This window comes from Vollenhovia emeryi, unplaced genomic scaffold, assembly GCF_000949405.1.
Source record: "Vollenhovia emeryi isolate VEMERY1.0 unplaced genomic scaffold, V.emery_V1.0 DF939123.1, whole genome shotgun sequence".
Lineage (NCBI taxonomy): Eukaryota > Metazoa > Arthropoda > Insecta > Hymenoptera > Formicidae > Vollenhovia > Vollenhovia emeryi.
In genome coordinates, this window is record NW_011967243.1 from 3,394,300 (window position 1) to 3,411,614 (window position 17,315).

At 36.2% G+C, this 17,315-nt stretch overlaps 3 protein-coding genes and 1 long non-coding RNA gene across 14 annotated transcripts in view; 1 reads left to right on the forward strand and 3 right to left on the reverse strand.

The window, feature by feature from the left end:
- LOC105569728 (DNA repair protein RAD52 homolog) overlaps positions 1-2,583 on the reverse strand; it is a 5,817-nt gene extending 3,234 nt beyond the window's left edge. For 5 of the 7 annotated variants that reach the window (XM_012026415.1, XM_012026412.1, XM_012026411.1 and 2 more), the window contains exon 1: positions 395-817. The gene's annotated coding sequence lies outside the window, so the exon portion shown is untranslated. Of the gene's footprint in view, positions 1-394; positions 818-2,542 lie in introns of those variants that run through there. The other 2 variants (XM_012026410.1, XM_012026413.1) reach the window with 2 other exon arrangements.
- Positions 1,670-5,262, forward strand: LOC105569727 (pleckstrin homology domain-containing family J member 1-like). 2 transcript variants are annotated; one of them, XR_001009533.1, is made up of 3 exons: positions 1,670-2,466; positions 3,178-3,814; positions 4,209-5,262. XR_001009533.1 is itself a non-coding variant. In XM_012026408.1 (2 exons), exons 1-2 carry the CDS (start codon positions 2,376-2,378, stop codon positions 3,651-3,653), a joined length of 567 nt encoding a protein of 188 aa, XP_011881798.1. In that variant the 5' UTR covers positions 1,670-2,375; the 3' UTR covers positions 3,654-5,262. The 2 variants fall into 2 exon arrangements, 1 of the variants encoding a protein (XP_011881798.1); XM_012026408.1 differs by having other exon boundaries at positions 3,178-5,262.
- LOC105569726 lies at positions 4,336-6,434 on the reverse strand. Its single transcript, XR_001009532.1, has 2 exons — positions 5,411-6,434; positions 4,336-5,295 (listed from the first exon to the last, which is right to left on the reverse strand). It is a non-coding gene; the product is annotated as an uncharacterized LOC105569726 (long non-coding RNA).
- A 1,686-nt stretch (positions 6,435-8,120) lies between these two features.
- LOC105569736 (very low-density lipoprotein receptor-like) overlaps positions 8,121-17,315 on the reverse strand; it is a 37,660-nt gene continuing 28,465 nt past the window's right edge. For 3 of the 4 annotated variants that reach the window (XM_012026425.1, XM_012026429.1, XM_012026426.1), the window contains 9 exons: positions 15,344-15,579; positions 14,982-15,180; positions 14,110-14,421; positions 13,687-13,987; positions 13,318-13,609; positions 12,643-13,123; positions 11,573-11,656; positions 9,688-9,956; positions 8,121-9,561 (listed from right to left, as the gene is read on the reverse strand). In XM_012026425.1, the coding sequence (XP_011881815.1) occupies positions 9,517-9,561; positions 9,688-9,956; positions 11,573-11,656; positions 12,643-13,123; positions 13,318-13,609; positions 13,687-13,987; positions 14,110-14,421; positions 14,982-15,180; positions 15,344-15,579 (2,219 nt within the window). In that variant the 3' untranslated portion in view covers positions 8,121-9,516. The remainder of the gene's footprint in view (positions 9,562-9,687; positions 9,957-11,572; positions 11,657-12,642; positions 13,124-13,317; positions 13,610-13,686; positions 13,988-14,109; positions 14,422-14,981; positions 15,181-15,343; positions 15,580-17,315) is intronic. The other variant, XM_012026428.1, reaches the window with a different exon arrangement.

Sequence of the window (17,315 nt, forward strand, 5' to 3'; positions counted from 1 at the left end):
CTTAAAGCTTAGGGCTTAAATCATCTATTGTAGACTGGGACTAAGAGCGTATCCTGATTGGCTCTGAAATATTGATGTCGATCTCGGGAACTCTACCAAACTCTACGTCCCTCACATTTACCCATAGGCATATAAAAGATAGACTGCTTATGAGGTAGTGGGGCATGTCCTCCTGAGGGAAAGGGACAACACCAATAATTTATTTGGGTATCTATCTTCTTCTAGTGTACGTGATCACGTGGGCGTGAACACGTGATCGCCTTCAGATCACGTCCACTAGAGGAAGACAGATACCCAAATAAATTCATGTTGTCCTTTTCCCTCAGGGGGATGCCCCCACCTAGGGTTCCACTGCCTCATAAGCAGTCTATCTTTTATATGTCTATGCATTTACCTTGTATGTCTGATGTAATCTATGCGTATGAAATGTCTACAGTTAAGTCGAGACGAAAGCATACGGAAACAAAACGTCCCCCGATGTCATCGACGGCTTGTATACGTATAAACGGGTTCACGGACAATCTCGCGCTTATTGTTTATAGTCGAACGTGTTCTGTGGTCCTGTCTTGAGTAATGTGCAGGAGACAGTGTTGCCAGATGGTTAAAGCTGAAGTTTCCCAACTTGTCCATGAATTTTCCCCAAATTTATCATATTTTGAAAAAATTTCCCCAAAATATAATAATATATATAAAATGTCTTATTTTAACAAGTATTATGCGTGGAATACCCCGCACATGTGTGTGCGCGTTTTTAGTTTTGAAAAATATGTAGCCAATCAACTTGCATCTCCTATGGAAAAACTGCAAGGTGATTGGCTACACATTTCTCGAAACTAGAACTTGGACCAAGCCCTAGCATCGTGGACACAGGCCTTAATACTTTGGCTGCGTTCCAATATTCACTGTCAGTACTGAAAATGTATAGTATACGTAAAGTCCGTATCAGACTACGGATTGGGATTAGGATTAGATTGAAATTTAACCAATCACAGTAAAGTTTACTAATCTCAAGTTGAGTAACTTTTACTCTGATTGGTCAAATTTCAATCTAATCCCAGTCTCAATCCGTAGTCTGATACGGGCTTAACGTAAACCATAGAGTTTCAGTACTGGCAGTGAATATCGGTTGCTTTCGCGAGAAGATCAAAATGATCCAGATTAAAATGACCTTGTGCTACGATTGGTCAAATCTGAAATTTCCTAGCATCGCATTGAAATTTTATTCAATGAAATTCCAGATTTGACCAATCGTAGCACAAGGTCATTTTAATCCGAATCATTTTGATTTTCTCGCGAAAGCAGCCCCGAAATTTCATAGCATCCACATTAAAATTTTGTTCATTGAAATTCCAGATTCGACCAATCATAGCACAGGATCATTTTGATTTTCTCGCGAAAGCAGCCCGGCTGTAGTGTGAACTCGCGAAAAGTGAAAAATGTTTTAATTGAAGATTTCAATATTCATCGATGAAATTGTTCACTTTTGACGAGTTCGCACTAGAGGAAGAGATTCACGATCGCGCCTCAAATCAATCGGTGCGGACCTTCGGCTACACGATTCCGCCTCTCTAATCTAATCTTCCTTCTCGCACGCGCCGGGCAGAAAAAAAACGATTGATAACGCTAAGTTCGATATAAAACCGCGGGAGTTGATAAAGCCGCGGGCTACTCGAGTCAGTCGATTCAATTAAACCGGTAGTTCGCTGACGTCATCCAGTCACCTCTAACAACCGAAAGGAAGAATCGAGGGGAACCGACGCGCGTAATTTTCGGCAACCGTTCGTTTCTCGCGGAACACGGCGACGTCTCGTTTTCGCGCCCGCTCGTCGGGCTCTTCCGCGAATCAACGCCAAGCTGCCCCACCCGCGCGTGGAGCACCGAGTGCGATTCGAACCGACTGAATCGAGACGCGCCGATGCGTCGCCGATCGGAAAATAGGAGATCGCGCGGGAGCCTTCCTCGACTTCGGCGCGAGCTGTCTCGAAGCTGTTAGTTCGTACCAGTTTCTACGACGCGGTGCGACCGACCCGTTCGACCGAGCCTGGGGTCGCGCGCGACGGACACTTTTCCCCCGAGCCGAGGACCCGTTTTTCCCCGTCTCGCGCGATTACATACAAGATCAATCAGCGTGAAGCGAGAGAGAGAGAGACAGACAGACAGAGAGAGAGAGAGAGAGAGAGCGAGAGCGCGCGCTCGCGCGCCGCCCGTCAATTAACGTGGGAGACGAGCATCGCGGGCCTGACATGCCGCGCGATTAACGCGATTGACGAGGCGAGGATGGTGCGTGCCGTCGCGGCGGCGCGGCAGCCCCTGTGACCGTACGTGGCGCGCACCACACGCGGGGCGTCGTCGTACCCGGACCTCGGGGCTCGGACATGAGATTCAATGACAGGGAGCTCGCGGAGGCGAGCTTCGGACCCGCGGACCTGGAGGGACGTCTGAATCACAAGCGGGCCCCTAAGTCAGGTTGGTTTAGTGCGTGGCGAGTACGCCGAGTCTGCGTTTTACGTAACGCGACGAGTCGCCCCTAACCTGCCCTCACCTGTCACCTGCCCGCCTGGCAGGCTCTCGCGAGGTGGTGCGGTTTACAGACGTGTAATTATCACGCGTGACCGCCGGGTCTGTCGTAGATAAATATCGCGGATCGTCGTGCGCTGCCGTCGTTTCGTGTACTTTCCCTCGGCTCGTGCGGTCTTGTTATCAGACGCGATTTTTTTCAGTCGCTATCGCCGCCCTCGAGACGACTCTGGAGTCTCGAGGAAATAGAACGACGCCAATCGCAAGTAAAATTACGCCTGGAAGATGGTCAAACTGTTCTAAAGAGAGCTCTGGTCGTGTCAAGTAATTGTAGCGCGTCCGAGATACTTGGAGCGAGTCTTTCTGTATCAAAACGAAGAGGGAAACACAATGTTTATAACAGTCCGATTAGATTACAAAATTGTTACTGAGGAAATTAAGGAAAGGCAGTGGGAGTCTGTTGCCGGATATTTGATAAAAAAAAATGTATACCTCGACAAGGAATGAACAATTAATTTCCTTAGTTTTACATTGCTAAAATTGTTACTTTCCGGCCTCAATTTAGTTTCAGTTGAAGGGGGACATCCAAGGTGTATTTGCGATTGTTGGCGATTAAACTAAACAGCATCTAATACCTGTGTTTCCCGCATTTGCTTCCAGTGTTTAAAGAGAAGTGGTTCAAGCTGCGGTACAATCTGCTGTTTTACTTCAACATCAACGACCTGGGGCAGATCGACAGGAGGCAGCCGGCTGGTGTCATCGTTCTAGAGAATTGCAGTATAAATATAGATAATTCATCCGAGGGGGCGTTTGCCTTCAGCATCTCGTTCCGCGACGAGCTGGACAAGCGGCACATACTGAGCGGCCGGTCCGAGTCCCAGGTCGAACAGTGGGTCAGCGCGCTTAAGCAGGCGAGCTACGGGTACTGGAGATCTCGCCTGATCACGCTGCAAGAAAGACTGTGCAAGGAAACGGGGAAGGACCCGTTGCTCATGTATCCTAGAAATCAGGGTGTGGTGCGGGACGAGGCCTGGGAGCCGGCCACCAGCTTCAGATCTCACGTACGTTCTCTCACAACGTCGGTCGCGCCTACATTGAACACGATAACGAGGGACGTTAATCTCATAGACCTTTAATATAGGAGGACAATATTAGATTAGTTAAATTAAAGTTCAAGTTTGTTAAATTTCATTTCCAAAAACGGTGGCTTCGCAAAACTTATATATTTTCAAGGGACACGTGCATATATATGTGCACTAGGAATCACTGATACCTTCCCACGTGAATTTGTGCACACATCACACGAAAACGAGCATCTACATGAAAAATGTGTGTTCTACAAGCCTAAATTCATATGGGAGGGCATCGGTGATTCCTGGTGTACACATAATCAATGTAAAAAAGAAAAAAATACATAAAACATTTTACAATATTAAAATATCATGTCACATATATTTAAGGCACGTATATTACAAGTACAATGCCATTTTTGTAAGACATGAATACATGTTTACTTTTTGGCTTTCATATATTTTGTTATTTGGTTATTAGGATTCTTCTGGTTTCCGTGATTATCCAAATCTGCTTTGGTACCGGGTTTATATTTTGGGTTATTAGGATTCTTCTGGTTTCCGTGATTATTCAAATCTGCTTTGGTACCGGTCTTCCTTCCCACGTGAATTTGTGCACACATCACACGAAAACGAGCATCTACATGAAAAATGTGTGTGTTCTACAAGCCTAAATTCATATGGGAAGACATCGGTGATTCCTGGTGTACACATAATCAATGTAAAAAAGAAAAAAATACATAAAACATTTTACAATATTAAAATATCATGTCACATATATTTAAGGCACGTATATTACAAGTACAATGCCATTTTTGTAAGACATGAATACATGTTTACTTTTTGGCTTTCATATATTTTGTTATTTGGTTATTAGGATTCTTCTGGTTTCCGTGATTATCCAAATCTGCTTTGGTACCGGGTTTATATTTTGGGTTATTAGGATTCTTCTGGTTTCCGTGATTATTCAAATCTGCTTTGGTACCGGTCTTGCGCAAAACTGCCACGAACGAGTAAATTTTAGGATGTAGGTCCACAATATATATGTACGAGCTTTAATAATTTATACATTAAATCAATGATGTAAGATAATACACATATAAAGTTTACTTCATGTACAAAACAAAATGTAAAGGGAAGTAGAAACACTAGTCCGACAAACTAATTTATTTTAAATAACAACGATTTTGTTCAACATGATATTAAAGTGTGTTTAAAATCCAGACAAGATTGAAAATAGTTTTCAGAAGAGAGTTTTCTTTCAAATGTGACAAAGTATATTAGAACAGAAAAAAAATTGAATTGCATATAAAGTAATGCGGAATAAAATATGTGCAAGTAACGTACAACGATGGGAATAATTTGTATTAATTTATAATATTGTAAAACGAGTTATATGAGTGTGTTAATGTATGTTTAGTAATATTTTCGCGACTAAATGTTAATATTGAATAGACGGTAATATATTATGTACATACAATTCGCATTGTGAGAAGAAAAATTTTGTGATTTTTATTTGCCACTCTTACCTTTACCTCTATCAATTTGATAAAGTATTCGTTTGTTAAATACTCAGTTCTATTTCTAATGAAATTGTATAATAACACAAATTAATACGTTACTAATAACATTGTAAAGTTTGTAGTGAAGAAAAAAATAAAGGTATTTTTATAATTTCTGCATATCTTCCTTATTGTATTCTTGAAACCTGTAATAAAAACTAGTATTAATCTGTAGCAAGTGTGACATTGTATTTGGAGATTCGCTAATCTAGTTAGTTGGAATTATATAATAATATTCCAGCATTGTTCATTATTGCATACCTCTTTTAAGAGCTTGGGAAGATTCACAACTCGATGAAGAAATGATTCACTATTTATATTTTCAAATAGGCTTATTTACAAATTTTACATTTCACAATCTTCCATAGGTGTGATAATAACGTGGCATTACTGCAATTTAGTTTGTATACTTTATTTATACAATCATTATAATAAATTATATATTTATATATATTTCTTTTAAAGTATATTTACGTACGCGCGAGTGTGTACATACCTCATGTATCTATACAGAGTGATTCATCATCTCTAAACGTTGCATCTGAAACAATTTTGTTGTCTTCAAGAAATATAAGAATTCCTAAGATTAACACAGTGTATGAAAATTACTTCAATTTTTTGCACGTGGAGTTTTTGAAGATTAAACGGGGATAAACGGTGAGCGCAACGCACGCGTCGTATTTTAGTTTAACGTATTCGATTATTTCAATCTTAATAAGGTCATATCTTAATCGATAAAAAGTGCCGTTTTTACGCAGGCGACTAAATTATTTGTAACCAAATCTTTATTCAAACGTACTTCTTATATCAGTTGAAATATTTTATGTAAATAATGAATAATGAAAAAATTTAGGTACGAAAATTCATATAGTTTCACATAAAGAAGTGTCAAGTATTTTCATATCTTTTGACATCATTTTGAATTGTTATAGTTATAGATCTGTGGGTATATTCTTTTCTACATCGTGCGATTTATCGTTAAAAGTTTTCATATATCATTAAAAATAACAAAAATATTTCAGACACAAACATCGATTCACCTTGTATATGCATACAGAATGATTATAAAATAAATTACCAAATTTCGTAGACAAATTATGCTTTAATAAGTGGAATTATTTCTTTGTTCTTTAAAATACATTTAATTAACTATGGCTTGTTCCTTATGTCTCTTTCGTATATAAAATGTAAATTACTGGATAATAACTTAGAGAGAGATACAAATTTAAATTCCTTAAATTATATTATATTTTATAATTAAACAGAGAGTACGATTTCATGTATTTGAATTTTTTCTCAGAAATTTAATTTAGAAAGAAGCTTCTAAATTTTATAAATCAAGAATTATTAACATTTGGATGTTTTTTTACGAAAAAAAGATCAATTTCAAACTGGTCCAAGAATATATCTACGACGCTTGATGATCTATTTTAGAATTCAATTGCATATATGTACATATACATACGTTGCATAGAAATAACGTTTGACACGATTTTGGCGGATAAATTGGCTAGGACAAGTTATACCTTTACGTCTTACACAGTTAATTGCAATTCTCACCACACACACACGCACACACATACTGCTATTTTTGATTAAAATTACCACCAAGCCTCTATCTTAATTTTGGACTGTGCTTTCTTGCACTTACAATTGTACCATGTTCCTGTTAACAGACAGCTGGTCGTAGATAGGAGGAATCAGTAGAAATGGTTTGGCACAATATAAAAAGATATTCATTAATCAAGGTAGAAGTTCAATATTGACAAATTATAAATATACGTAAATTTTCTTACAAAAATTATTAAGTTATGTATAACTTTCAATTTCAGTTTCTTCTTCATATTTGGCAATCGTTCAATGTTATATAGATAGTCTATATAATCTTTATACAAAGAATGAAAATTGGAAACATTACTTATATCTCATGTACAAAATTTCTTGGTCCCATAGAAATAAGACCAGATAAGGTGTATGTAAATTATTGACTTGTAAATTAATTTGTTTCACTAAAAGCGTGAAACTGTTGGCACAATTTTTGTGAGCACAATCCGCTATCTGTCAACCGTACACAGCTCTATTTACCAATCTAATATTTGTTAATAATCTTATATAATAAAATGTTTTTTCACATTTAATCATTTTTAATATAGTAATATTATATTATAAATATGCACATATGTGTATATATATATATATATATGTAGGACATTCCAAAAAAATTACATGAATCACTAGTGCTACGAGACACCTTTCTCTAGGCGGAAATATAATTAAAGAATTAATTAAATTAAGAATTAAAGATAACACAAATGCCACAATTAATAAACAATCGCTCCTTTTCAATTTTCAGTTACAAATACAATTTTAATATTGTAATATTTATGAGATAATTGTATCCATTATGTATAATTTTAAATTCTTCTTCCTCTTTGCTATCAGGATGTAACCTAGATTGTTTGGAATGTTCTAAAAATATTTAGTGAATTCTAATCAATATTTTCTCTAAGAATACATGAACATGAGCGCGTGATTATTTATAAAAAACAAAGAGTAGTTTATTGCTAGCGAAAATGGAAAGACTGCAAAAAGTCGCGACATGAAGTGTATTATAGCAAATTATAACAAAGTTTTAAATAAATTGTTATTATCGTTGTAAGGTTCTTACAGTACTGGTACATATCTTTACTAGGATATCCTTTACATATATACAGAGCGTCACAGAAGTCAAGTATAAAAATACTTCAGCAGACATTTACATAAATTTAATAATAAAAGCAATAGTGTTTTTTTTAAATACAAAATTGAACACCCAATTTGAAATTTAATTCAAGAAGTTAAACAATTGCATGACGTATTAATAATTTCTCGAATCCTAGCAGAATGAAATTTTATTCAATGTTTCAAGCTTATGATTAAGAACCTGCTGCTTAAAATAGTTTTTTTCAAGAAGTAAATTTTCATTGCTTAATTTTTCACTAATTTTCTGTTGCAGCGTTTTTATACCTAATTTTTGCTACACTTTGTACATACATATATACACATACATATTGATACTTATGTAGTAAATAAAACTCTTAAGCCCGATGCAATAATTCTATACAAATACACTGATTTCTTTAGTAGATTGATTGAAGTACTTGACAACAGTTCCCTTTTAACAAACGCACAGTCACACTTACTGTCATTGAGCTCAAGTCGTTACAGTGCTCTCTTTCTGTTTTACTACATAAACGATAGTATAATGTTTGTAAATAGAGCGATTTTTTCGTGATATGGACCGCCCATCAATATACAGATAGTTGCTGGAGAGTCCCGACATATATCTATGCATATGTCATGGCATTGTACGCGTTATGCAGACATAAAAGGAGAAATTTCTTCTGAGCATATATTTTTTTATCAACTCGCAGTTTTCAACTTTCTTTTTTAATAATTAACATGGAGCGGATTATGTATAAATATACTCTTAGATCTAAATTACAGAGAAAACTACAATATATAATAATAAAAGAACATGGTTATATATATATTATATACATATTGAATGTATGTGCCTTTTATAAAAAGTGGTTTTTCTTTTTTTACATAACAAAAACAGAGAGGTACAATAATTCAAGATGAGAGAAAATAATAATTATAGCCTCTTACTCCGCTTTCGGATGATAGTGTGTTCACAGCATGCATTGAATTGTTATAACTTTCATATTGCATTTTAACACCACGTGTAGTAATTTTTTAATAATTTTAATGATACACGATTGAGATTTTTCGCATTATTTACATATGACTCCTGTAAGATATTACTCAAAAAAGTAATATCTCGCGTAGAAACTCTATTAAAAAAAAGTGACCATTGCATATCTCTGAATAAATAAACAATAACAAGTTTATATTCTTACATATACATAGCGTATGTAAAATCGTACGCTACGTGCGCCAGGCCATGCTAAATTGATCTAAAAAGTACTATATTACAAATTATATGTTGCTTAACTAAATAGGGAAAATGTTAAGTAGGAATCTTAAGCTCTTATCAAACTATTTGGCTACATGAAGAGAGGATCGCTTATTTGGCAACAGTTCCTTTAGATATTTCTCCCTTTACGTCCTAGAGCAAATCTAAATGTTGCACGCATAATATACACACATTTGAGTGACAAAGTGCTAAAGTTTGTAAAGAAATAGATACAAAAAAAATTAACATAATCACAGTTGGTTGGCAGGCTTGCGAGCGAGCGCAGGCATGATGCGTTTGGACAGGCTCTTTCAACGCAAATACCTCATCTTTCTTTACATGGTTTTATCACTTGGTCGATATAGTACTTCAGTAGCCTGTTAAATCCTTTATATTGACAGACTGAGCCTTAAACATAATCGTTTGTTCCAGGACTTGTCAATGGTTCTTGAGCCTGAAACAATAAAAAAATTTCATAAAAACTATTCTGAAATCTCATCCAAAGTATTTGTGATATTTTCCATAATCCATAAGAAAAATCGTTTAAGTAAAAATTAATTAAAGTAATTGACACTTTTACCTCCTCTCCAACTGTAGCTGCAGGAAGTGGGAATCTGTTTTTCTCAAGACTAAATTGATCCTCTGTAGTCTTCCTGTAGACGGGATTATCGAAGTTCATGCTAGTAACATTACGATGAAGATAATGCCTGTAGCATAGCACTGCAACAAGTGCAAGTAATAACAGTCCTAAGGACACAACGCCTATCACGATGCCGGCGACTAAACCAGGATCTGTTGATTCAGCCGTTGAATTCCCCTTTCCGTCTGCATCTGCTGAGGATAGCGGATCTAGAAATACCATACACGATGTGAAAATTCCAAAACATAAATTAATATATTTGATGTTTGATACAAAGAGATTCCAAAAATCTGTTTCCATTCCAGCACATTCACATTACTGTAGCAGAGTTAATACAATTAGTAAAAATTTAGTAAATTTTTGTAGTGATATATACAATTGTCATAATTAAAAGAAATAGAGCAAATCTATCTAGATCTAGAAAACACTAACTCGGCTATTAAAAAATTGCACATTTTTAAGAAAACAATACATGCATAGGGCACATTCATATTATGCAAAATAACATTATATGTGTAATCATATCTCTACAATTTTATATAAAAGTCTACAAGATAATTTATAAGGTACTTCTTTTAAATAAAGAATTAAATAATGCATTTTAATCGAACAAATTTGTTATTGAACATGTAACAATAAGCCATATATAAAATGCTTTAGATTGAACAAATAACTTGTTATTTACAGATTATTCAATGAACATAAAGTCAAATTTTTGTTTAAAAAATGCAAAGCGATCATTATTTAGAAAAATTAAATTTTCTATTTTATACATACGATTTGTAACTCAAATCACGGATTAATTAAGATTTAATTAAATAATTATTTAAATAAAAAGTAAAATTTCTGAATTTCTAAAGTTTAATTGCCGGAAAACAATCTTTGGATTGCAAATTAATTTTCTGATGTATTTGTTCAGGAAAAATTGACTTTAAATTGTTTCATATAAATATATATACATATATGAAATATCAAATCCCACTAAATAAAGAGTTGTGATGTAGATTTAATGTCTATAACTTAATATAGCAAATCCATTTAAAAAAATTGTTTTTAATTCAGCATTCAGTATTTTACTCTTGAATAATAAAGGGTACTTTCAAACAATGAAACACTGTTTAGCTTTTTGTTTTACCGCCAGTGTGCAGAGCAGTTATTTTACTAGGGCTACATCCGAAAATATGACGTGTTTACATATAAATCCTTCTACTGCTGTAATATATAATTATTAAGTTTATATTAATTTTAATAAATAACGAAATAGTATATTCATATTGTCTTTGTGACAAATAATAAAATAAAGTATGTATGAAACACCATCCATAGTTCAGAAGAATATTTTCTTCATTAACGGGAAGAATCTTTAGACAGAGAGAAAGAGCCAGAAAATCTACTCGAAACTATAAACTTTAAGAAATTTTTTGTGCAAGCAATGATTTCTTATATACCCGTTTGTACGCCCGTTCAACAGCTGAAAACTTTTGACTATCTATAGAAAAATAAGTGATAAAAATGTTAGTACTCGTGGAGAGACAACACAATTGAATTTAGCTTTTTAGCTGCGTACGATTGTGTCGACTTATGTCATGGTTGGAAAGCTGGTTACGCACACTGTGTTGCACAATGTCGCTTGTGTACATTGCTAGTAAGCACCCTTTATGAAAGCCAGTATAAAATGTATCCCAAGAATGAGAAACACCCTTGTTAGACGTGAAATAGACGTCAAATGATTAATTCTATATGGTAGTACAATTAGATAAACCCTTAATACCTATATCCCAGAAGGATCAGCGCGTATTAAAAAATATCATCCAACCAAACTTACTGGCAGTCGTTGTAACATTCAGAGGCTCGAGCCTCTGGAACGGCTTCATGGGTGCTTGCGTGGACGGCGCTATGGTCGTAGTAACTGGAATATCCCAAATTCATGCAACACGAATGCAAATAAATGATACAACATAAATAATGAGCTCATAACATCGTCGAGCAACTGTCGGACATTAATAAAAAAAATTAAAAGTTTCCATATATCCTAAATGATCAACTTTGTACACTAATAATACACGCGCGGTTTTTTTTCATAACTTTCTTGCATCCAAGCACTTGCACGTTCTCATCATACTGTTTTAATATGTATAAGAATGATCATGCCAGATGACTTATTATTGCGCAGCAACTGTTCCATGAGACATCATGAGATTAATGTATGAGCGTTATCTGTATAATGAGCATGAGCTGTGAGCTTATGAGCATAATAATTAACTAATCGAATGTATAAAAATGTAATTATCTAAATATAATAGAAACAAAAATGACATTTTGAGCATCCTTTTTGCATAAGCATTAATAAATTAGAATGCGCCAACGACATGCAATGCTATCTGAGAATTATTTCATTCTCGTCATGTACTATATCGCTCATTTGCTACAACAATGACATAACTCAAAAATTGTGATTTTTCAGGAGACACGATTAAAGTTTTAAATTGTTATAGCTTTGTACAAGAATTTTAAAATACCGTATTGGCATAATTTTTTAGTTAAGTCATTGTTGCAGCAAATGAGCGATATGTATATTGCAGATCTATAATACAACAGATGTACAATAAATTGACGAACAGCTTTCCGCGACTGTCTATTAATTAAACTAATTTGTTCATTTAGAAAAAGATTTTGTAATTCATTTTTATACGATGTCCATCACGAATATTTAAAAAATTACTTTTGTATAATTTAAAAGCGTCACATTATGCTAAAATTACATTGTAATTATAGAACAATTGGCACACTTATTTCTCACAAATTGACTGTGACGAGGCAGTTGAAGATTGCGTAGTAGCTCAGCACTGGAAGGTCATTCGTCAATCGCTATATGCTTCCCTATGACTGACTCACCATTTTCCACGCACATCAATCCATCGGGTAATAACCGTAAGCCGTCAGGACAGGCGCACGACAACAGTGGTGATCTAGAATTGATTTTAGGCGCGGGCAAACACAGATGGCTGCAATGTCCATTGACAGCCTGACATTGATTCATTCCATCAGGTTGTCTGTAAGGGTGATATACATGGACTACCATCGGATGCTGGAGCGTTCTGATCGATGTTACGGGCTCTACTTCCTGGCCGGTGAATTTATTAGCTTTAAAGATCGTTTCCTTATCCCAATCAGTCCAGTACACGTAATCTTCGAAAGTCGTTATACTGAAGGGATGCCTAAGACTGTCGGGAGAGTACAAGATCGTTCGTCTGCCAGTACCGTCGTAATTACAGGAGCCTATGATATTCAGTTTTGCGTCTACCCAGTATACTCTCCTGCCAATCAAGTCTAAAGTTAAGCCATTAGGCCACTTGACATCATTACCGACAATCACCTGTAATAGACTCTTGTTAGAAATCAAGGCAAATTGCTCGAGCAACATATTTAATCTGTTTTAATAATAATATAATTGCTCCTTTTAAACGGATTTCTGGAGATCCCTTAAATTTTATGATTACGTTTAAATTACACATTTTTCGACAATATTAATACTACTTTTTAGTTAACATTATAGTTTCCGTTTCTCACCGATCGATGACTGCCATCCATGCCGGCTCGTTCAATACGAGCTTCGTCGCTCCAGTCTGTCCAAAACATCCAACCCTCCAGTGGATTCAGTGCTATCGCTCTAGGCTCCTGAATGCGATCTCGTATCAGAGTTTTTCTCATATTTCCTTCGAAATTGGCCAATTCAATGGTATCTTTCCCTGAGTCTGTCCAATAAATATGACTGTAAATCCAATCAACTGCCAGTCCATCTGATGTGGTGAAATCATTTTCGATAACGACCGTGCGCTCATTTCCTTCGTCTATTGGAGCTCTGAAAACATCATTCAATCAATATATAAAACTTAGCAACAGAGATTTTTGTTTAACTGTAAGGCAATTACGACATACTTGTAAATTTTCTTTTCACTAATGTCGCTCCAGAAAATCATTCCGGTGCGGAAGACAAAGTCCAGTGCTGTTGCCATTTTAGTATTGTTAACAATGGCAGTCATCTCTTGACGGTCTAGAGCTACTTTTCGGATGTCATGTCGACGGGCAAATAACAGGCTTGCGTGACCCTCCGCGGCTTTACAGTGCGTTGAATTTCGCGGATCTTTAAGATAACCGGGAGCGCAGCTGCATTTGAAGCTGCCCTTTTCGTTCTGGCAAAACTGAGAACAGCTGCCCGGCTCCAGGCACTCGTCAATATCTGAAAGATAAAATAATCTTCCCAATGCGGAGCTAACCCAATATGTGGTTACGGTGACAAGTCAGAAACCTTAAAGAAGTCATATGTTAACATTTGGAGACCAAAAACTTTATATATCGTACCATCGCACGTGCGGTTGTCGATGAGTCTATAGCCCGCGTGGCAGTCGCATCGGTAACCAATAGGCAAATCGACGCAAATCTGCGAGCATCCACCGTTGTTGTTTGCACACTCGTTCACGCCGCAGAGCTCGGTGCTCTCATCCTCCCAGCCGATGCAATCTGGGTTTTTGTTGCAAACGTTTTCCAAAGGAATACACGAGCCCTCGCTGCACTCGAACTGAATTCGCGGATCGCAGCTTACGATTTTGCTTGTGCAATTTTTCTCATCGCTTCCGTCGGCGCACTCGGTTTTACCGTTGCAGTACAGATGACCTAAACACACGAGTCGTTGAAAATCCGAGGCATTATAGGGTGATTTGCGCGACTATCGGGTAAAAGATAGAGTCTTTATTTCAATCTGAGATGATAAAAAAATCATATACGTCTTGTATAGCTTATTAATTTAGGGAATTCAATATCTTGGTGATGAATAAGCTACATTGATGGAATTAATAAGCTTTACAAGATATTGGGGCTGAATTTAATTTTATAGTCGCCTTCTGTTCACACCGAGGGGGAAACCGCTGACCAACATCTTGTACATCAATGCCCAGTGGGCATTACTGTATCTTATTATCTTATTTTATCTTTATAATGCCCCAGCAAGGCCTAATGCCCAAACTAATGCCCACAAAATGCCTATTAATGCCCAGTAATGCCGCAAATCTGTACACCACAATGCCCTCAGCGGTTTCCCCCTCGATTCACACGTAAACTATGGCCATTGATCCACAAAACGAGAATATTCTTCGTTACTTTGTCGTGTTATATTGTAAGTTTAACGCAAATTATAGTTTACTACAGAAATGTTATATCTTTAACTGTTTCATTACCCGAGATGCAAGAACGTCGATCTTCGCATTGAAATTGATCGGGTCTGCAAGTCACATTGTGGCATCTCTGTGGGGATTCGTCCGCGCCATTGGGGCAGTCCTTCTCGCCGTCGCATACCCAAGTCTGGTGGATGCAAGTAACACCATCGTCGCAATCGAACTCTCTGTCGCAGTGGCTCTTCTTCCCGTTCTGGATATCCTAAAAGAATGAATTGCAAGGAAACGTCAGATCTAAGCGCAATGCGACATTACGTAAACTGTACTGCATTTCCTTCTGCTCTCGAGTTTCTTTATTCTTAACAATCGCGCGAATCTTTTCAGCCATCCGATACTAAGACGAGGGCAGGATGAAGATGAAGTACCTTGCATCCTATTTCGTCGGATCGATCGGGACAATCGTAGTCCCCGTCGCATCTCCATCGCGACGTTATGCAATAACTCTCGGAACACGCGAAATCAGTGTCAGGATGACACGTTACTGGCCCGCAACCTTTCTCGTCGCTGTTGTCCCCGCAATCGTTGTCGTTGTCACAGACCCATAGCTGCTGGATGCAGTGCTTGTTCGTGCAGGTAAACTCGTCGGACCGGCAAGTGTCGTCTGAGGCAAAAGATTTCTCATGTGAGAGAAGTGGAACGACGTTTTATTTACTTGCGACAGAAATTCTCGCACACAGCGACGTTGACGTCTTAACAGGGACTGACATCTGATCAGCACAGAGACGTGAAGCTTTTTCAAACAATTCCTGATTAGGAATATTAATCCATTAATCCGGATATTTAAAATGGCAGAATTTTTCTCAGTTTTGTACACAATATAATTACGTTATTATATATAAATCGCGAAAAAAAAAATTGCAAGTAATAGAATAATAAAAATTAATTGTCAGCGAGACAAACAGATTGTGACAATAATTATAAAGCAACGCGATTTTTATAACTGCATTACAACTGCACCCAATGTGACTTAGAATCCCAATATGACTCAATAATTCTCTCTACTTTTCGATAAACTGTATTACGCTGCAAACTTAAAACGTAGTAGTATCAGCTAACCCGATAACCTTTCACAATAACTTGTCTTTGTCTAGCTTCTCAGTAGCTATGAATTTTTTATAACAGACGATTATACAATCACGAAGACGCTTTCATTTGCGTGTTATTATTCTCTGCCAATTTCCTCTTACTTCCTTATAAAAAGAATTTATAATTCTTATAATAAATTTTCCCTCCGTAATTAATAAGTTTTTAAAAATCTTGATTTATTAATATAATATATTTAATTTATCTTAAGAAATATCTCTTCCGTATAAATGCATCTTACACTACAACACTTTTTTGATATCATTCTTTTTGTAGAAAAGATAGATTTCAGTACTTTTTTTAACCAAAATTTTGCTCATTATATATTTGTTCTTTCTACGCGTATACTTGGCCTCTTTTGTACCTTTTTTAAAAAAGGTAATTTTGTTAGATACATCTTACACTACAACTTCTACTTCTAAAAAAAAAGCTTTCCCTTACAAGGGAAAGAAATTGCATTTCATTTATCTTGTAATATACAATGCTATTTAATGGTATTTTATAATAAATATAATAGTATTAATATTTATGATCAAATATAAATCATTTCTCCTACATATATTTCACGGTATAAAATATAAAAATGGTATTATTTAAATATATATATATAAACTCTTGAATCTTATTGGAATCTCTTAGATCATATTGGGAACAGTGGTGCATTATTGTTAAGGCACAATCCGTGCAATTTCGAGAAATAGAATATTGATTGACAGATACATTTCACGGCTTTCACGTATCGATATATATAATTTAGACAAGAACACGAAGACCTACGTCATGATAAAAGTAATGCAAACGTGCAGCTCTAACGCCTCGTGCGCAAATACCGCTCTAGGAAGGAACACGTTAATTAAATGTATTTATGCGTAGAGAAAAAATTAAGTTTTCTTCTGCTACACTGTTATGTATTTTGTAATCGCGGCAGTATGCGCTTTCGAAGAGACAAGTTTCGCAGAAAATTAGTGGTTCTCCGGCAATCACTTGTAATTTCAAGCGGGACAATTATCTCCTACTCCAGCAAGCGGTATATGCGGCACAACTTTATCTAACGTTTAACGAAAAAAAAAAGAGCTACGCATTAAATTGCAGTCTCAAGTATTATACGATCGGAAATTCTCCGACTGAGAGAAATAAGAGATAATATGTGTAATAAAATACTTACAGGTGACACCAAAGATACGTGAAGAAAATAAAAAGGTTAAATTAATTATAGAGCGCGCAGCAATTGGATCGTGGGTAATCCATTTCCGA